This window comes from Asparagus officinalis, chromosome 8, assembly GCF_001876935.1.
Source record: "Asparagus officinalis chromosome 8, Aspof.V1, whole genome shotgun sequence".
In the NCBI taxonomy this organism is placed as follows: Eukaryota; Viridiplantae; Streptophyta; class Magnoliopsida; order Asparagales; family Asparagaceae; genus Asparagus; species Asparagus officinalis.
Window position 1 is genome coordinate 112,253,928 of NC_033801.1, and position 21,966 is coordinate 112,275,893.

General features: G+C 38.3%; 1 protein-coding gene across 1 annotated transcript; it reads right to left on the reverse strand.

Annotated features, from left to right (window-relative positions):
* LOC109822441 (purple acid phosphatase 3-like) lies at positions 10,189-15,271 on the reverse strand. The gene is made up of 7 exons (XM_020388641.1): positions 14,830-15,271; positions 12,014-12,170; positions 11,525-11,632; positions 11,314-11,441; positions 11,016-11,144; positions 10,873-10,940; positions 10,189-10,613 (listed from the first exon to the last, which is right to left on the reverse strand). Exons 1-7 carry the CDS (start codon positions 15,025-15,027, stop codon positions 10,403-10,405), a joined length of 999 nt encoding a protein of 332 aa, XP_020244230.1. The 5' UTR covers positions 15,028-15,271; the 3' UTR covers positions 10,189-10,402.

Sequence of the window (21,966 nt, forward strand, 5' to 3'; positions counted from 1 at the left end):
GAGAATTTTGTTAGACCCTAGGGGGGGTGATTAGGGTCTTATGCTAATCGAATCCGATTATATGCTAATTAAAACTAATTAATAAGTTATCTTAGCAAGTATAAAATACAACAAGATATGTGAGCTAGGATAAGCAATATGAACAACAAGATATATCCTAAATGATAGAAATATATGCAAGGATATATAAACAACAAAAGGGTAAATAATCTAAATAGGATAGTGGATGAAATGAATGAGCAATGCACAATTGGCGATATAAGATGAATGCAAAAACAAATACGCCAAAGACAAACTTAAACAAGCAATATGATCACGGAGTTTGGACCTTCCGTCCTACGTCTCCGCTCCCCACTCCCGGGGAGAAATCCACTAACACAATCCGGTTTGGAAGCCGGAACTTCTTCTACACACTCGGTTTTCTAGCTAACCGAAAACTCTACAACTCACACTCTTGCAATCACACTCTACACCCACTAAGTGTTGGACCTAGCCGTGTCTCCCTCAAGTGCTCGGTTACAACCTCTCCCTAGGCACGTCAACCGACGCCACTCCTCTTGGGACGATCCCCGACTCTCACCACACACTCCTCACTCGGTGTACAAGAGTATTACAAAGTGATTTAACAATTAAGCACAATATAGCAAATGATTGTTCTCTCTAACAAGGTGAGAACTCAATTAGGCTCAACTCAATGTCACACTATCCCACAACCCAATTATATAATGTATGCAAATACAATAAGCTCAATGGTTGTGTGTGCAAACAAAGAGTAAATCAAATCAAACTAAACTCAATATAAAACTAGCTTTAATAGAAATGATAATCAACAAATAATTATAAATAAAAGCTAGACTTGAGTTTAGGAAAACTTCTCTAGATCAAGATGGAGAGATGGAGATATGAAGCCCAAACAAGAAGATGATCTCCTCCACTTGTGAAAATAATCTTCAAACCAAACAAACACTAAAACTCACTTAAACCCTTGTTTAAAACTCTTTAAACTTGTTTAAAACATTTCTTGAGTTACCTTAGAGGTATGAGGGCATGGGGTATATATAGGCTCATGAAACAACCCCAAAAACCAATAAAAACACCCCCAAAACATTAAAATAAACAAAAAACAGAACTAGCTGTTACTGTAGCAACGGTCGGATGCTACAGTACTTCGGTCGACCGGTACGGTCGACCGGATTACTGTAGCAGTGCGCAGCTGTTTTGTAAAATCTCGACCGATAGGCTTCTGTCAGCCAGGGAACTTTTGACCTCAGGTTCGGTCGACCGGTGCGGTCGACCGAAATCTGACACATGAAAAACCTGATATGCTGATTTTAAAAAGCTGTTTAAAAATATCAAATAAATTCCAAAAAATGTAAAACTTTGGGGAATGATTGTAGACATGATAATAAACATGCCACAGTGACTGGTTATCAGAAAGGACCTCCCAAATGAAAAATATCATCATTTTACAAAATAGTCCAAAACATGAAAATATGAGATACTTGAATTTTGATGTTTTGACATAAACCAACTTTTGAAACTTTGTGAAATGTTTTTATAGACTTAGTAAAACATGTATAAACTGATATTGAAGTCTACAAACTAAGAATACAATATTTTCACAAAATTGCATATTCTATGCAATGAAATATGTGATTTCATATTATAAACATGAAAACCCAATACCATATGTATGTATATATATAACTATATATATGCATAGAAACCAAAACTTATGTATATATATATATATAACTATATATATATATACGAAGAAACCAATAAAATGTGTGTGTATAGATATTGAGCTTAACCTATTAAACACACATAATATAAACTTATACTAAATTACCCAAGCTTGATCTTGATCTTCATTTTAGCTCAACTTGGTACACGTTGCGGATGAAGCTTGAACTTGATCTTTAACTTGAATTGTATGTAGCTTCACTCCACCAATCCGCCAACCTCCTCTTGATATGATCGTGTAGGCTTAATCCATCCAACCTCCAACTACGTTGTTTGTCTATAATACATAGGAAAACACAAATACTAGACAAACAACATTAGTGATAAATTGTTTGTTAAACATCATCAAAATAAGAAGGCCAACAAATTTGTCAAGGAGAGGGGTGTAAGAGAGCCCTTTTTTAAAGGAATATCCAAATATTTAAAAGATGGAAAAGCATGGGAGGAGTTGAGGATGTTAGCAAAGAAAGTCCTTTGGTGGAAGATTTACCAAAGTGGTAAAGATTGGTTTTGGCGTAGTTGATACCTTGACCAGAAATGTTCTCAAACATGTATAATATGTATTTATTTTGCTGATATCACCTCTTAACTCACTGCACAACTCCAAGGGTTTGGCTTCGTAAAATTCTACTGTATCATCACCCGGTCCTTTTTCTCTCATTCAGTCTTGCTTTTGTACGAAAGTTAGCTTGTTTAACTGTGGTCCTCCGATTTCTGATAGCGATAACCAATATTGATGCTCCTATTTACCAACATTTTCTAATTTGTGAACTAGGAAGTCTTACTTGCGTACATGACACTAGAACTAGATGTGATCAATTTGATGGCCAGTCTTTTTCTTCTTTTCTTTTTATTTTTGAAACATTAATTGCGACCGTCATCATCTGTCTTTTGTCTGCCACGATCTCTTGTACACACGCCTGCTGGTCTTTTTTGGTTCTTCTTCTAAGTATTCTGAGGCAATCATGCATGCTCGGCCAGCTTCAATTATTTTGTGGGATTAGAGGATTATAATATTTGGGTGGAGGCGTTCAAACTAACTTCAAGAGAAGATGGGAACTCTTGCCAACTAATAATTAATGTCAATTAAAATCACGCATCCTTCTTTTTTTCTTATCAATCAAGAATCCTCCAAGCTGGCTTAGAAGGCCCACATTAACGTGAATAACGTCTTATTATGGATAGTGCACTGCATGTGTATTTTGACCTCGTAATTAATTCAATGGGACATAAATGCGGGAACGTATGGATATGTCATCTTCATCGTTCTTTAGTGCCTCTCTGGGTCAAGTGTTACCTCATCACTTGTTGGTTGGGTGGGTGGAATCAAAATCAGAATAATAGTAATTTTGTTTAATTCCTCAACCAAAAGAAAAGTTTATTGTGCATCAATTGATTGGATCAGCTACGTAACTCAAGGTGGCCATTTCTTTCATGAGAATATTCGGAGATCTTGTCTTAAAAAAAAACTAGAACAATCTTAAAAGTTACGGCTGCCTAGCGAAGAAGAACCACTGTACTTTTTCTCCCTTTGGCGTTTGTTTTGCCTTAGCTCTGCCCTCGTAACATTGATGGTCCTTTTTTTTTTTTTGGTGGGTTTCTTCTTCCCTTCGAGCAGTCGCCGTCAAGCCAACCCTCAATTATTTTTGGGGTGAGGTCTTCGCTACCCTAAAATATATCGCCATAACACATGAATTGTGCCATCAATAATTAAGGATCCCCCAAATTGACCAGGGTGGTCCGTCACCATGAGCGTTCAGGGTTATATATATGTCTTGCCGACAAGAGTTGATATGTATCTTTCACCTTACAATACTATATATGCGACACAAATTTGGTATCGCATAGAATCTTCATGTTCAGTTTAATATGTGGCGTTCAGGGTTCCATAGGGTCTCAGGGTCAAGGGCTATCTTGTCATGTGTTAGTTGATTAGGAGAATCGAATTCAGAAATATAATTTTGTGTGAGCAACTAACAGATATTCCCATGCCTCTCACATGACATGATTGAAGCACCAAAGCTCAAATCGAAACGCCAATTTCTCTTTCAAGAATTGTTATTAAAATGCCTGTTTCTTCATAAAAAAAGGAAATGCATGTTTAACTTAATTTATGTTTCTTTGAATATTTATTCTTTGAGATTATTTTTTGCAATAAAGGTTAATTGTAGATGCTGTAGAAAATGGCGAAGGATTTGAGAAAATTGTGCAAAAACACGAGTACAGGAAATCCCTCGGGTCGGTCGACCGACGGCATAGGTCCTGTCGACCATAAAATTGCTGAATTACAGGATTTGAAACCCGTCTCTGGTCGGTCGACCGAACGGGTCTGGTCGGTCGAACGAACGGGTCTGGCCGGTCGACCGGTCGCATGTGTTCGGTCCACCGCCAAGCGGTTTATGGGCCTGTTTTGGTTTTCCTGGTTGGTTTTGGATTAGGTGTTTGATATAAATACAAACATTTTTTTAGGGTTTCTAAAGGAGAGAATTAGCATTGTTTTGAGCACTTTGAGAGAGAGAAATTGTGAGGGAGTTGAGATCTTTGGTTGGGGTTATATTTGAGTGATTTTGTGAGTTGTAACCCGTTGTATTCTCCTCCATATAGTGAAATCTCTCCATCATCTCCCCGTGGACGTAGGCAATTGCCGAACCACGTAAATATCTGTGTTTGGTTTGATTTGGGCCGTATTCTGGTGGATTGCACTCGTATTTGGTTTGGTTCTCTTCTCTCATCACTCGCAGACTCGTTTGGTTGTCGAGCATGCTTCTGCATGACGCGCAACAATTGGTATCAGAGCTCTAGGGTTTCAGATCTAGGGTTTTGCATTGGGTGGAGGAAGATTCGTTGTTTGAAGCTTGGTTCTTGGAGTTTTAGGCTTCGGTGGAGATAACGTTGCGTAGTTACCGTTGGGATCTCTCTTTCCTTGTGTGTTTAGGAGATCGTGTTGGAATCCTATCTAGGGTTCAGTTAGGTAGTTTCTCAATTCTATCAAAGTATGAATCTTTATTTACAATTTGGAGTTTGTAAGCATGGGAGAAGAAATTGGTAAAAGCAGCAAGACAGTGATGAGTACAGTTCAGGTTGGACTTCAAAGTACTAAGATCAGTGTAGTGAAGTATGACGACAAGATCAATTTTAGTTTGTGGATGAGCGACGTACAGGACACTCTCAATGCTCAAAATTTGGAGAGACCATCATGGTCCATGTGAGGCCACCGAAATACGATGAGGTGATATGGGATAAGATGAATAGGAACGCTTGTGGGGTGATCAGGTCTTGTTTGGAATAAGAGCTGAAATACGATGTGATTGGGGTAACGTCTGTGATAAAGATGTGGAAGATTCTTAACAACAAGTAACTTACGAAGAGTGTTGAGAATCGGTTGCACTTACCACAGAGATTATTCAGATTCCAGATGTCCAAGGGCAGCTCATGTGAACAACTATACAAATTTGTTGTCGAACTTGGCAAACGTGGATGAGAAGATAACGGACGAGTACAAGACGATTATTTTGTTGGACTCCTTACCCGATGAGGAGTATGATACATTCGTGCTCACTTTGTTGAATAGTAGATCTTCCATCACCTACTAATGCATTAACGAATTGCGATTTGAGGAGGAAGGACAAAGAGACTTCCCGAGCTAGCACTTCCGGAGATGCCTTGTCGACGAGAGGAAGAAGTCTATATCCAAGAGCTGGTAATAGAGACGGGTCAAAGTCAAGAGGCCACTACCAGTTAGCAAAGAATCAGTGTGCGTTCTGCAAGGAACAATGACATTGAAAGAGAGATTGCCTGAAGCTCAAAGAGAAGGAGAATAACAAGAAGAAGGGCCCGAAGGCCAATGAGATGAACATTGCTAGAGGTGATGATTCCGATGATTCGTGCTTTTCTCTATTGATTACTTCATAGGTGAACCATGTGGATGCATCTGATTGGATGCTAGATTCTGATGCTACTTATCATGTGACTCCCTGGCGAGATTGGTTTGCATCATTCGAGAGACTCGATGGGGGTGTGGTAGTCATGGGAAATGATCAATCATGTGGCATTTGTAGGATAGGTACCGTTAGGATCCGGATGCACGATGGAGTTGTTCGTGAATTGAATAAAGTAAGATTCGTTCCTCAGTTGAAGAAGAATCTTATTTTCGTTGGAGCTTGGGAGGCAAAGGGATTCAAGGTGACCTTTGAGAACGCTGTAGCGAAGGTTACTATGGGATCTTTGGTGGTGATGAAGGGAGTCCGCAGTAGGAATTTGTATTATCTAAAGGAAAACACCGAGATTGGCCAGGTAGCTTCAGCTATTTTAGAGGCGGACGCGAGCAGACTTTGGCACAATAGGTTGAGGTACACATGTGAAAAGTCACTGCAGGCTTTGTACAAGCAGGGGCTATTGAAAGGAGCTAAGAGTGAAAATATAGAATTCTGTGAGCACTGCATTCTTGGCAAGAAGGAAAAAGTAAAGTTCAGGACAGTCGTACACAGGACGACGGGCATCTTGGACTACGTGCACACGGATGTTTGGGATCCCACCAAGACTATATCACTTGGTGGTCGATATTGGTTCGTCGTATTTGTAGATGACTATTCTAAGCGTAGCAGAATGGGGTGACAGAGAGATTGAATCGGTCTTTATTGGAGAAGGTCTGATGTTTGTTATCGCAGAGTGGTTTGGAGAAGATCTTTTTGGCTGAGACACTTTTATATGTGAGTCACCTCATTAATAGGTTGCATTCATCTACGATTGAGAAGAAACCCCTATAGAGATGTGGTCGGGGGAGACAGCACGCGATTATGATCAGCTCAAGGTATTTGGGTGCCTTACATTTTATCATGTGAAGACTGATAAATTAGAACCTCGAGCTAAAAAAGCCATATTTGTTGGATTCAAGCATAGTGTGAAAGGATTCAAGCTTTGAGATCCAATTGATAAGAAAATTATGCTAAGTAGAGACATCACATTCGATGAGGCTTCGATCTTGAAGCTTCCCACCTCTCATCAGGTGGAGAGCACCCCGACAGAGGAGATTTCGCAAGTGGTGGAGATTGATGCAGCTCCACATTTTCCAGATGAGACCATATCTATTAGAGTGTCGACTGAGGTGACGCCAGGCGAGCACGATGATGATTTGGAGGATACAGGTACAGTTGAGCAGGATTAGAGACCGACGGCTCAGGTTCAGGATTCGATTACGGTTCGGAGCCCAAGGAGAGACATATGGATGCTAGCGAGGTATACAGGCACAGTCGTTGCGTATGCACTTCTAGTGGAGAGTGTCGATAAGATAGTTCCTACTATATTCGGAGAGGCCGAGCAGAGTTCGGAGGCTGATTTGTGACAGGTGGCTATGCAGGAGGAGATGGAGTCTCTACATAGGAACGACATATGGGAGCTTGTCGAGCTTCCAAAGGGACGGAAGGCTATTGGTTGCAAGTGGGTGTATACGAAGAAGGAGGGCATTGAAGGCACTCCCGTGAGGTTCAAGGATAGGTTGGCTGCGAACGGATATGCACAGGAGGAATGTATTGACTACAATAAGGTCTTCTCTCCGGTAGTGAAGCATTCTTCGATGCAAATTTTAATAGTTTTGGTGGTACAATATGGTTTGGAATTGGATCAATTAGATGTGAAAACGGTATTTCTTCATGGTGATCCTAATGAGAAAATCTATATGACTCAGCCATTGGGGTTCCGAGCTACAAGGAAGGAGAAATTGGTTTGTAGGTTGAAGAAATCACTATACGGTTTGAAGCAATCTCCGCGACAGTGGTATAGGCGATTTGATGGGTTCATGATCGGCCATTCGTACATTAGGAGCTAGTTTGATCCTTACGTGTACTATCACAAGTTGAATAGAGTTGCGTACATTTACTTATTGCTTTATGTAGATGACATGTTAATTGCTTCTACTTCTAGATCCGCGATAGACAGATTAAAGATTCAGCTTTCGAGCGAGTTTGAGATGAAGGATTTGGGTGAAGCGAAGCGCATTTTGGGAATGGAGATCGGTAGAGACAGAGACAATGGCAGAATTTGTTTGACGTAGATGGCTTATTTAAAGAATGTTCTACAACGGTTCAATGTGAGCATGGAGACGAAGCCAGTTAGTGTACTATTGGGAGCCCATTTAAAGCTTTCAGCTGACCTTTCACCAAAGACAGTTGAAGATAGAGAGTTGATATCGAAGACTCCATATGCGAGCGTAGTGAAAGTTTGATGTACACCATGGTTTGTACGAGGCCGGATTTGTCACAGGTAGTGAGCATGGTTTTAAGATACATGCACGACCCAGGCCCGGGTCATTGGGATGCCGTGAGATGGATTTTGAGGTACATTCGAGGTACTCTCAACGTTAATTTGGTTTTTGAGCGGCACACTAGCGGTGGCCAGATATGTATTGGATACGTAGATTCGGACTACGCTAGAGATTTGGATAAACATCAGTCATTGACAGGGTATGTGTTCACTTTGACTCGAGCGTCGGTGTGTTAGAGATGCACCTTGCAATCTACGGTGGCTTTGTTAACAACGGAGACAGAGTATATGGCCATTACGGAGGCTGTTAAGGAGGTGATTTGGCTTCGAGGACTTTTAGAGGATCTTAGAGTTTCGCAGCGATCCGTCACCATTTATTATGATAGCATGAGTGCTATTTATTTGGCAAAGAATCAGGTCTCATGCGAGGACGAAGCATATCGATGTTCGTTATCACTTTGTTCGAGATGTTCTTGAAGATGGGGATGTGGAGCTCGTGAAGGTCCACATAAAAGATAATCCAGCGATATGCTTATGAAGGTGGTCCCGAGCAACAAGTTTGATCATTGTAGAAACTTGTTGCAAATTCGTGATTGTTGAGGTCGTTTGCGGCCATTTGGATGAACTACGAGCGACTTGATCCCTTGGGAGAGGGGGTACGTAGGCAACCACATTGGTACAGCCGGATTTGGTGAGATGACGCATTGGTGCTCATGTTGGTGTCGGCTTAGTTTTGGGAAAATTTTGCCGAGGCGGAGAATTATAAAAAATGGCGAAGGATTTGAGAAAATTACGCAAAAACACGAGTACAGTAAATCCCTCGAGTCGGTCGACTGACAGCATAGGCTAGCGAGCCGACAGATTCTGAATATAAGGGTTTGAAACCCCTATCGGTCGTCGACACCGAATAGGGTCTGGCCGTCGGCCGAACGGTCTGGCGTCGAATCGAACGGGCTTGCCGTCGACCGAAACGGTCCTGCCGTCGCCGAACGGTCTAGCGGTTCGACCGTCGCATGTGTTTAGTCGGCCACCAAGCGATTATGGGCCTGTTTTGGTTTTCGTGGTTGGTTTTGGATTAAGTGTTTGATATAAATACAAACACGTTTTTAGGGTTTCTAAAGGAGAGGATTAGCATTGTTTTGAGCACTTTGAGAGAGAGAGATTGTGAGGGAGTTGAGATATTTGGTTAGGGTTATATTTGAGTGATTTTGTGAGTTGTAACTCATTGTATTTCTTCTCCATAAAGTAAAATCTCTTCATCCTCTCCTCGTGGACGTAAGCAATTGCCGAACTACGTAAATATCTGTGTTTGGTTTGATTTGTGTTGTATTCTGGTAGATTGCACTCGTATTTGGTTTGGTTTTCTTCTATCATCGCTCGCGGACTCGTTTGGTTGTCGAACATGCTTTCGTACGGCGCGCAAAAGATGCACCCTCTTGTAGAACACAGAGTTTACCACCTCCTAACGTGAAAACAGATTTATCTCTAGGTTATCTATATACACTGGTCACATGGATGTCAAATAACTTTAATATATTGCACAATGATCTTCTGGTATTTCAGCTTATTGAAGATTAGACACTCTATTCTTCTATAGGTGTTTGAACATAACCGCATATGGTACGTGTACAAATAGCAAAGAGATAATTCTATTTAGACATCTCAAAACGGAAAATAGTAATAATAATAATACTGTTAGATATTCTAGATACATGTATGCTGTTAAAATAATTTAGGAGAGACATAGTACAAAGGATGTACTTGTAATGAATCCAAGAACTATAGGGTTAGCTGACCAAGGGCTCCTACGTGGAAATTTTTGATTGTGCCAGAACTCCATCACAAAAGTTTCACAATGCTAAAAGTCAAATGGAGGCCAAACAAACAAAAGCACAACTGAATGAACTTTTACTACTTTACACGCCTAATTGGAAGATTCAAAGCGCGAACACACGCCCATTGAGTTTTGTGATTAACTACTTTCTGCTCCAAACTTCAAAAAATTGCTATTGCCACTTCATAAATGGCAAGATTCACACACTTTGATATCCTACCTAACACGTTTCTTATGATTTGTTGAAGTGTGTCGTATATTTTGGCATCTTCTTAAAGTAAAATTGATAATGAAAGATTAACATAATTGACATCAATCACTATGCTCAAATGTGAAACACTCTCCTAGCATAATGTAATGACTTACTATTTTTTATTTGCTTTATGGCTTTAAAGAAGATGCTTGAGAAAATGTATAGTTACTTCATAAACACCATCTGAAAGATTAATTTGACCATCCGATACCAAGTCATCTATGTATCACATTGTTCAAAAATCAAGATAGGATTTCATCTCGTTCATTGCCAAGATCTCCGATCGAAATCTACAAGCGAAGCTGTACCTTTTAGATGAAGTAATTGAGCTCTTTGGCATTGCTCCATTGATGCAAAACCTTTCCATCAACATCATAGAACACAATTTTCACTTCAGCCCTCGTTAGTTGCAGAGATATGAATCCTTGTCCATCATAGAACAGTTGCAAATTTTCATTTGTAGGCTTGTATATACCTCTCCAAGCCTTTGATCCTCCTCCGGTTGTAATAAATTGAAGTGGACTTGAAACAGACAGACAAACAAACATTATTAGCATCACAAAAACTTAGGGCCAGTTTGACAACTCCCCTCGAAATTAAGTTTGGCCTAAACAAATTAAACCAGTTTGATTCATTCTCTGATTTTTCTTTTCTTTTTTTTTTCCAAATTAAGGTCATGATTTAAACTGATTTGTTCTGCTAAACTAATTTGACTTGCAGTTGTCAAACATGCCCTTGCACATGGAATATATTGGAGAATAATTAACCATGTCTTTTTTACCTGTCAATACTACTGATGTGCTCGAGACAGTGGTCATGACCGTTGATATATAGATCAGCTCCATAAGTCTGAGTAAGTTCAAGTATTAGACGTTATAAAAAGTGATATATAGAGCGGTGAAATTGATTGATAAGCTTTTTTACATCGAGAATTGGGAGAAGTGTATCGACGAGCTCCACAGTGTCTCCATGCTCGCTAACGCTCCTCACTGCGTGATGTCCAACGATGATCTTCCATGTTGCAGTTGATGCTCCTAGTGCTGTATCCAAATCCTATGTACATAATTTGGATAAAGTTTTATGTTATTGTTTTAAATTTTAAATATTATAATGTAAGTTATTTATATATAAAATTCTACCTAAAGGTAACTATAGTAAAAAAAAATGGTCATAAGAAAGGAAATATTATATCGCAAAAATAATTTATCATGAATATATGTACCTTTAAGAGGTTTGACATGTACTTCTTGCGTGGCGCAACCCCCCTCCAGTCGTAATGGCTCTTTTTCGGATGAGTCCAGTACTTCTTGACAAAGGGAGTAGTATCCAGAAAGAAAAATTGTGCAACCTCTACAGATAATAAAGAGAAAATAATTAATTTATTTCTTATTTAGAATTTAAAATAACAATCTTTAAATCTACAAGACTTTCACCTGTGTCAACAATGAAGGATCTCATGCAGAGCCATCGGCTATCGATTGTTCGAAGGAATGGGTCTAATTGTGCAAGCACATTGCCTCTATAATCATGATTTCCCAATACTACAAAGAAAAAAAAAAGTTGAAAATAATGTAAACCAAAAAAGTAACGGTAAAAGTATCATGAACTATTAGCGATTTTGCACAAAAATTTTAAAAACAGTTTTTATTTCTAAAAAAATATATCACAAACTTTCATATCAACAGAAAAACACCCATGAATTTTTATTTATATTTTGCAACTACATTAATCAACGAACTTTATGTTGTTGTCAGACAACTACCATGGAGTTCAGATGTTTCGGTAAAACTACAATACAGTCTTTTGATGGTATACAATATTTTTTTTCTATCGAAGTTGATATTTTTGTGCGAATCCCCTCAGATCATAATAGTTGTGTGAAATACCTAAACTTTTGAGGTTTGGCATTGTAAATTACTCACCAGCATACCATTGTTTTTGCAAGCTATTGGCAGTGTATACATTGGTAAAGGAATTCTCAAACTCTGGATCGTTTACATCGGTGAGTCCACTTTCATAAAAGTTGTCACCAACTGAGATCACAAAATCTATGTCAAGTTCTTCTCCAATTTTTCCCATCTGTTCGTCAAAGATCATAGTCAATAGTTATCTATATTTATTTGAAGGAAATAACAAGTATAAAATGGCAGCTGCTTTTACTAAATGAGCTATTAAGAGATAATCATGCTGTGAGACTCACCTTGTTAGTCACATCAGAAGGTGTAGGTCTCACTACTCTCTCTTAATAACTCATTTTGCTTAATAAGCTGTCAGCCCATAACCATCGTCCCCTTATTTAAAATCAATTTATTTATCCATGTTATGAATAATGTTAGCCATTATACTTCGTATGGAATTATATATAGTCAAATATTGGAAAGAACAAAAACGATTCATGTAGACTTAAATCATGAATAAAAAAAAGCATCATTTTCAAAGAATGTTTCATAACAGGGCTTACAATTTGCCACATTTTTCAAGAAACTAGAATGAGTTAGTTATGTGAATATGAATATGAATATGCATAAATAATAATGTCCATTAATAAAGAAAATGTTCACATAACTAATTTGAATTAGTCAAAATACTACAACTTTAGCCACGCGCGTTTCAAGCCAACTTGAATCTCTGCCGTTTCAAAGTCAATATTTTGCCGTCAAAACTATAAAACCCATCTATGCTACTTTATAAATGACATTATGAGGGGATAAACAAATATAAGGAATTATGGAAAATTCTCCTCTCCTTAGCTTTGCTTTTATTGATTTATTTTCCGCTTGTTTAAGGACAAACTGGGAATTATGAGAAAATATAAGAGAATTGACAGTTTAACCACTTATGCAACATTCATCTTCTCTCTAAAATCAATGAGCAAAACACATTCATCTTCTCTCTAAAATCAATGAGCAAAACAAAAGTTTTTCATATATGCCTATCGATTTTACTATTTTTAATTTTGCCCTAAAAACTATTATAATATGTATTTTACGCCTCAAATTGCAGTTGTTAACTTTGAACTTTAGAATATTATTAAATGCAATTAATCCACTTATGCAACAGTTCAGATAAAGAATTTTTAATTGCACTTGCAATAATGCTAGTAAATATAAAGCTTTTGTTTTTAGAAAGTAATGATGAGGAAATAAATAAAATGGATCGTCAGTAATTACTCAAAGATTACCGTTACCATCCACTTTCCTAATTCTGTGCAAAATTCTGTGTAAAATTTACTATAAGGGGGTGTTTGGTTGCATTGTTTTTGAGAAATGTTTTCTCAAAAAGTACAAACAAAGGCATTTTTGTAATTAAGAGATTTCTATAGATTTCTATAAACTGTGTTTGGCTCAAAAAAGATTTACAGAAATGTTTTCTATAAAGTACAGAAAAGTACCAAATTTTATAGAAATTGATTTCCTTCAAAAATGGGCGGAAATCTCTTGGAAATCTGACGCATTTATTATTTAAATAATAAAACTCATTAACACATTTCTATAAAGTTCTCACTTTTCTATATAGAACGGGGGTGTTTGGTTACATTTCTATAAATTATAAGAAATGTTGCTATTTTCCCAAAAGTTATGAGTCATTTTCTTGTTTTGAACCAAACAAGCAAAATACAAAAAGTAAGAAAATTTGTACTTTTTAACTTCTCAAAACTTTTCCTATAATTTTTTTAAGAAATACAAGGAAATCAAATTTTGAGTGGAAAACATTTCCTATAATTTATAGAAATGTAACCAAACACCCCCTAAGAATACCTAAATAGCTGAACTACTATTTCCCTCTTCTTCCAGAGACCGCAAAAAAAGAAAAAAAAAGAAAAAAAGAAAAAAAAGAAAAAAAAGGGTGCTATGCTATTATGTTTATCAAGGAGAAATTCTTGTAACCCTTGTAATTAAGCGACCTCTTATTCCTACAAAAAGTTTTTTGCGCACCAAAATGTTAAAAATTGGAGTAAATCTTCTTGTGCTTCAATATAAATTATTACGAACATGACTAGTAGAAAAATTCTTTCAATAAAAAAATAAATCAAACATGCCTCTTCAAAGTCAAAAAAATAGATAAACAAAAAAAATTGTCCTGACTTTCCTTTCAGAATAAACAGGAATTAGTCAAAAAAAGTTAGAAATGCTTAATTGTCCCGAAAAGCCAGCTCATGCTAATTACCTCCCTTATACCTGTAAAGGCAAAGGTCCACCCATTTTCTAAGAAAAATGCAACATTTGAAAATAATAATACATGCTCTAACAAACAATTAATTTAAGAGAAAAAAATAAAACACCAAATAACTAAGATGATGAGATATGATAAAAGCATGTTTGAATTCAGTATGCAGTCTGGATTAATGTGTCTTTAGTTTTCTATTTTGTTTTTCTCAATATAAATTACAAATATCCGCTGAATAATATATAGATGGCTATTATGAAAATTGTGATATTTTCATTTCTTTTTAACAATGGAAAAAGATCCACATGTTAGTCTATAAATTCATAATCCTCACCTCTATCATATCTTCTAAGTTCTAATGCATTAAACAGAGTCTTTAAAATGACATAGCAATCCAAATTCAAATGTATCCTAAATTTTTGGCCCGCGAAAAGGAGATTCAAGCATGTCAGATTATGAATTATAATCGTTAATTATTGCCACAACTTCAAAGCTTTGATACAATGAAAAAGAATTTAAGAAAAACCAACATATACAGAAAAAAAAAACCTAACGAGAGCTTAATATGAACCTGATAAGCAACTTGAGATTGATTAAAAGTCCCATTTCTTCCCCAATCTCCCACTGCAAGCAAACTCAAAGACCCATCTCCCTTCACCGGATGTTCGAATCTCGGGAGCTCGGCCGATGACAGAAGGAACAAGGAAGAAGAACTCAATATGGCAAGAATCATCACGACATCAAGAAGAGCCATGGCTCTCTTTGCCATGGCCTTCAATAATTATTCAATATATTAATTATGTACTTGATAAAGGTTGCATACAAGAAACAAGGAGAGCAGATAGACGAAGCTTCACCCCGTGGCTTTATATGTACAGGTTACTTTCTTGTGTGGGATTTTTTTTTAAAAATTTTGCTATAAAAGCGTAAGGGTTATTACAACTGAGAGTTCAGCAAAGATACACTTGTTTCTCAGTTTCTCTGGGAGAATTAGAATCGATGCTCTAGTATAGAGTGATAGGTGACGATAAGGTCCTCTCCCTATCCTCTAGTATTACCGTCGCTTCTTATTCTAGCTCAATTTTGTAATAAATTTTGTATATATATATATATGAACAGGGTATCTCACCTTTTTTTTTGCCCCCAAAAAAATTTGCTATAAAAGAAGCCATTAAAAAATGTTGTACACTAGCAAATCATATAGAAAATGATCCATAGTCATAAAAACGAATCTAAAAAATAGTGATTGTATTTGTATAATATTCTATTCTGCTATTATTTTGAAATCTTAATATTTTGAAAGTAGTCCCTCTAATCAGTCCTCCTAGTTTTCTATTGTTTTATTTGGGAGGAAATTTCTTTTGAGAGATAACTTTTTACAATGTAACGTTGGTTATAACCGTATGTATTCCGATGTTTGTCTACTAACCAAACACATTTAAAGTCCACACATGTTAATAAAACTCCTAACTGTCAGTTGCATATGAATCCATTCTACAACGGTTCTTTCTGATCTAAAATCTAATTGGTACGTATAATAAGGATAAAATGACAAAAATAACATTAATCAGTTACCCATCTAGTATTAACACATCAGACAAAATTCAAAATTTCTGAAGTATGGACTGGTTTGAATCAACTTATAAGATTTCAAAGACTTAATAATACATAATTTTAATGATTTGAGAAATTAAATTTATTAATTTATTAAAGATTTAGATCGAAGGACTAATATTGAAAACCACGTTTAAAATTTGAAGTTTAAGAACCACATGTGTTACTTTCATCTACTTTGCTATATGATCCTTTATCTTTATGATATTTTTCACGCGACAAGTGACGACATGATATGCTTAAATATCCATGGTTATCTATAAATGCACCCTGTTTATTTCGGTCTGTACCGCCAACTTGTCACTATTTGTTGGGAGAATGCGGAAAGGGTTTACATAGACGAGGATGATTAGGCTTCAACTTGAACCAGATGACTGTGTAATCACTCCTCTTATTAATTTACTGTAATTTATACTAGTGAAGGTCAACATCATAATAACTTGCATAATTTCATTGCTAATAATATTATTCAAAAGGAAAACAATGCTCCTCCTTTTATCAAAAGGCATAAGTTGGTTCAAAATTTCCCATCTGTTGACATAAAATGTAAAGACGATTTTTAGGAAATGTAGGTTTAGAGATGTCATTGGATCTATTTGTGCTTGTGGATACTTGTTGTGTTAATGGAGTAAGCCCTTGATCACATGTCTATACTTTTTATTTGATGGTGTGAATTTACGAAACACACTTAATTAGATTGCTTTTCAATCAATACTAATATTTAAAAGGTTAATTGCACATATATTCCCTTAGTCTCGGTCTTTGGAATTTATTAATTCTATATTTCGATTATCGAAAATAGTTCTTGACTCTTTTATCGTTTAATCTATGAGCAACATCTGCCAAAATTTCGTCAATGATAAAAGAGTAAAAACATCAATCTAAGAGGGTGTATCCACAACATCTGAACTATGCAACAATAAGTTCAAAAAGTTGATGTTACATGGGCTCTATATGTGATTAATCTTTATTTAGAAAAAAGGTTAATGGTATCATATAACATATTTGGGGATTCTCTCTTTTTTTTTTTTTTTAAAAGCTCCCCTTTTGATTTATATGAGCTTCAGCCTTCATTCTAAAACTATTTTCATATTTGGAAACATATCTCACACTTCAAAAATCAATGGAAAATGCGCTCACGCCTAAAAAAATTTGAAAAAAATTACTTCCAAATCGAAGGTAACTCTTGCTATCAAATGTATCGTTGGGCAATGTATTTCAATTTGCTTACTATTATCTTATTTTCATAATTGTCAGTAGCAATAATCAAATCCAACCCAATCTTTACGTGCACGGCATTTTACTAACTTGTCCTTTGCCTTTTGTCATAAATTGCTTCATAATTGACCGTGAGGGCACAATCATATTAAATTGAGAGTGACAATATCTTCCTCGTTTCTCCTCAATTACATGCGAAAAGAATAAGTAATGAAGATATTTGGCATATTCTCATTTGCACGAGTTATCACCTATCACCAGCTTCGCTTGTTGGGAAAAAAATTCCTGTTTAGAAATTCATATAAGAAGGAAAATATATTTTCTACTATAAATTTAAATAAATCAGTACTCGGTACTATGAACAACGTATAAAATATCGGAATAAGCAGCTGATCTATCAATATATAAAAAAATAGTAAATCAATTCAAATATTGTAAAAAGTTAGTATAATCATCAATATTAAAAATGGGGCAAAAATATCAAATTGGTATATTTTATTTACCCTTAGTGACAGTTTGGTATATTTTTTTCGGCGATATATTGGTATATTATTTTTTCTGCGGCGACATATTTGTATATTATTTTTTTCTGCAGCAAAATATTGGTATATTATTTCTTCTCCGGCGACGAATGTGGCTGCTAGTGTGGCTCCCAGTGGCAAGCAGTTGCAACTAATCTCATCCAAAACCATCCCCTTCTCCATCACTCTCTCCATAAACCCAATAGCTTCATCTTTCTTCCCACATTTCCTCAAGCTCTCCATTAATGAGCTACAAGTCACAAAAACTCTATCCTCATTCTCGTAGTTGCATAAAGCTCCGACTAACACAAAGCAATCGAACCCATTAGGCACCGCTCATTTCGCTAAGAAACCCATCAAAATTCCACACATTTCGAAAGCTCTCCCTTCTCTACAAAGCCCATTGATCAAAATCTCTCAAGACGCCTTCGAAAATGATTCGAGCTACCTATGAGAATGTTAAAAGTGTACACATCGGGCTTGACTCAATCTTGGATCATGGCGTGGTACCATTGTAGAGCTTGTTGGTGCTAGTTGTGTTTGGCGAAGGCGGAAATGAGGAGTGTTGGGAATTTAACGCTGAAATCCCTAATGCAACGGAAACGCAGAATAGAAAAAATACACCAAGTTTTAACGAGGTTCGGCAACTGCCTACAATGAGATCTCTCAATTAAACACTGTAGCTACAGTGTTAATAATTAAAGGGTATGAACCCTTTCAATTCTCACTTGAGAATAAATAAACAACCCACAAATAAAACCCTTCTTTAATTCTCTATTTATCTCTCTTCTTTAATCCCCCTCAAACACTGTTGAAGCTGGGGATAAATCAAAAAAATCGCAGCAGCGATTTAGGGCAGCCGCTAGAGAGAAAAGTCGGAGGAGGGGAAGAAATCAGCAGCAACAAACCCTAGGCTGGAGGGGGGGGTTTATAGGGAGAGTTGATGGGCTGGCGACAGCCTGTCGCCAGCGACCGCTTCGACGCCAACTTCGAGCTGAACGCAGTTTCCACCCCCAATTCTAACAATCTCCCACTTGGAGACCAAACCGACGCCGACGGGCTATCTCATCACGCTCCTCTCCTGTGTGGCTCCGCCCTCATCATCTATGCATGAAGGCCAACTGAAGTTGCGCACAACTCCAGTTTCTGAACTGTCACCGTCTTTGTTAACATGTCTGCTGGATTCTTACTTCCTGGAATCTTTTCCAGTTTCAACACGTCATCTTCCAACAGGGATCTGATGAAGTGGTACCGAAGCGCAATATGCTTCGTTCTAGAATGAAATGCTGAATTCTTCGCCAAGTGTATCGCACTCTGGCTGTCACTGTGCAAAACATTCTTCTCCTGTTTGAATCCCAGCTCTGTCAACAAACCTTGAAGCCATATCATCTCTTTACTGGCTTCAGTCACTGCAACATACTCAGCTTCTGTAGTGGATAGGGTAACGATCTTCTGTACCTGCGACATCCAACTAACAGCTGTAGTTCCAACGGTGAATACATAGCCGGTGGTGCTTCTTCGATGATCAACTTCGCCGCCGAAGTCTGCATCTACGTACCCTTGCACTTCCACCTCTCCCTTACCAAAGTGCAAACACTTCTGTGTGGTGCCTCGTAGATATCTCAGAATCCACTTGACCGCTTCCCAATGAGCTTTTCCTGGATTCGACATAAACCGGCTGACCACTCCCACTGCATGGCCAATATCTGGTCTCGTACAGACCATAGCGTACATCAAGCTTCCGATAGCTGAGGCGTAAGGTACCTGAGCCATACTCTCTTTCTCTTCTTCTGACTGAGGAGACTGATCCTTCGATAGACGAAAATGGTTGGCCAAATGTGTGCTCACAGGCTTGGCGTCGCCCATGTTGAATCTCTGCAAAACACGGTTGATGTACTCCGTCTGAGATAACTGCAAGAGACCTCTCTTCTTATCTCTCGTGATTTGCATTCCAAGGATCTTCTTCGCTGGACCCAAGTCCTTCATGTCAAACTCCTTTGACAGCTGCTGCTTCAAACTCTTGATATCTTTCATATCTGCTCCTGCAACCAGCATATCATCAACATACAGCAGTAGGATGATATAGCTGGACTGATATCTTTTGAAGTAGCAACAGTGGTCGGCGTTGCACTTCTGGAAACCTTCCTTGTGCATGAAGCCGTCAAACTTCTTGTACCACTGCCTTGAGGTTTGTTTCAAGCCATACAAGCTCTTCTTGAGTCTGCACACCAGGTTCTTCTTCTTTTCTTCTGAGAAACCTTCTGGCTGGTGCATGTATATCTCCTCTTCTAGATCTCCATGAAGAAACGCCGTCTTCACGTCTAACTGCTCGAGATGAAGATCTTCAATTGCTACAATACTCATCACTGTCCTAATAGTATTTAGCTTCACCACGGGAGCAAAAATATCGGTGTAGTCAATTCCTTCCTTCTGCTGGAAACCTTTGACAACTAGTCGGGCTTTATATCTTCTGGAACCATCTTGCTTCTCTTTCACCCGGTACACCCATTTGTTGTGGAGTGCCTTCTTACCCGTGAGCAACTCAGCTAGTTTCCACGTCTGGTTTGATATGAGAGACTTCATCTCATCTTTCATTGCAAGCTCCCACTTGCTCGCATCTCCACACTGATAAGCTTCATCAAAGCTTTCAGGCTCCCCACCATCTGTCAACAACAGATAGTTCATGTATCTCCTGTTGGGTACAGGAGATCGAGAAGATCTTCTTAATATCGGAGCTGGTGCGTTGGGCTCCTGCGCACCATCTTGTCCAACAGTCTCTTCTTGCTGAGGACCCTCTGCATTGGGTTCTTCCGAGAGGTTACGCGGGACATCATCTGTATCTACAAATATTTACTCGCTCTCTGAGTCATCTGTCTTGTGCTTGTCCTTGTACATCACCTTCTCGTTGAATATCACATCTCTGCTGCGGATCACTTTCTTGTTTTCGTTGTCCCAAATGCGGTAGCCGAACTCATCTTCACCATAGCCGATGAAAGTGCATTTCTTTGACTTGGGATCAAGCTTATTCCTGCCTTGATCACTAATATGCACGTAAACTACACAACCGAAAACTTTAAGATATGAGAGTTTTACCTCCTTTCCGCTCCAATGGAACCGATGGACCTCGGTTGATCAAGTAAGCTGCTGTGTTGACCGCTTCTGCCCAGAACTGCTTCGGTAGGCCTGACTATACTCGAATGCTTCTGGCTCTCTCTGTCAACGTTCGGTTCATCCGCTCAGCTACACCATTTTGCTGAGGCGTGCCGGGCACGGTTCTCTCCATTCTGATCCCGTGCTCATAGCAGAACTTCTTGAATCCGGTGTCTTCATATTCACCGCCATTGTCGGTTCCGAGCTTCTTTATTCTCAGACCGGTCTCATTCTAGACCATAGCTTTCCATCTCCTGAAAGCCTCAAATACTTCTGACTTATGCTTTAGAAAGTAGACCCACACTTTCCGAGAGTGATCATCGATAAAAGTCACGAAGTAGTGTTTTCCACCAATGGACGCGGTGGTTGTTGGTCCCCACACATCTGAGTGAACGAGCTCTAGCTTCTCTTTCCTGGGGGTTCTGCCACTTGTCTGAAAGCTGACTCTCTTCTGCTTTCCAAGTATACATTCTTCACACATATCCATCTCCACTGACTGCAGTCCTGGGAGTTTTCCCTTTGTGTGCATGATTTTCATCCCCTTCTCACTCATATGACCGAGTCTCTGGTGCCACAGCTTTGAAGTCTCATTGTCTGCTGCAACTGAGATCGAACAACGTGCACCTGCTGTCATATATAGGGTACCAGTCTTTCTGTCTCGGGCAATCGTCATTGCGCCCTTTGAGATCTTCCAATCATCTCCATGGAAGGTCGTGGTATATCCTTCGCCAGCCAACTGGCCTACGGATATTAAGTTCTTTCTCAGGTCGGGAATATGCCTGACATCCTACAGCTCCCATACTGACCCGTTCAACTTAATTTTCACCACGTCTTTGCCCACAATAGCACATGGTTGACCATCACCAAGATATACGTATCCAAGATTTTCGGGGGTATACTTCTCGAAGAATTCTTTCTGGGAAGTAGCATGGAACGACGCTCCTGAATCTAACACCCAAGATTCCTCCTTGCTCTCCAAAGAGCATATTGTTTTCGTGAAAAGTTGCATTCATCATTGATTTCATTAGAACTTCAAACGTTTACAAATGAATTCAAATAACGAAAATAAAAATTACAACTTTTCGAAAATAAACGCAAGATCCGTTCGTCGTCTCTTGCTTGCGTGGGTCTTTAGCCTGTGACGGGGACGTCGATATCCGTGGACTACCTGGCAATCAGATCTGATCCAGAAAAATCGGGCAAAG

Bases quoted from the DNA above. Each gene is read 5' to 3' on its own strand.
- LOC109822441 (XM_020388641.1), bottom strand. From the start codon at position 15,027: ATGGCAAAGAGAGCCATGGCTCTTCTTGATGTCGTGATGATTCTTGCC. The intron at 12,171-14,829 runs GTTCATATTAAG...TTTGACGAACAG, and splicing joins AATCTCAAGTTGCTTATCAG to ATGGGAAAAATTGGAGAAGA. The intron at 11,633-12,013 runs GTGAGTAATTTA...TTTTCTTTGTAG, and splicing joins GCAAAAACAATGGTATGCTG to TATTGGGAAATCATGATTAT.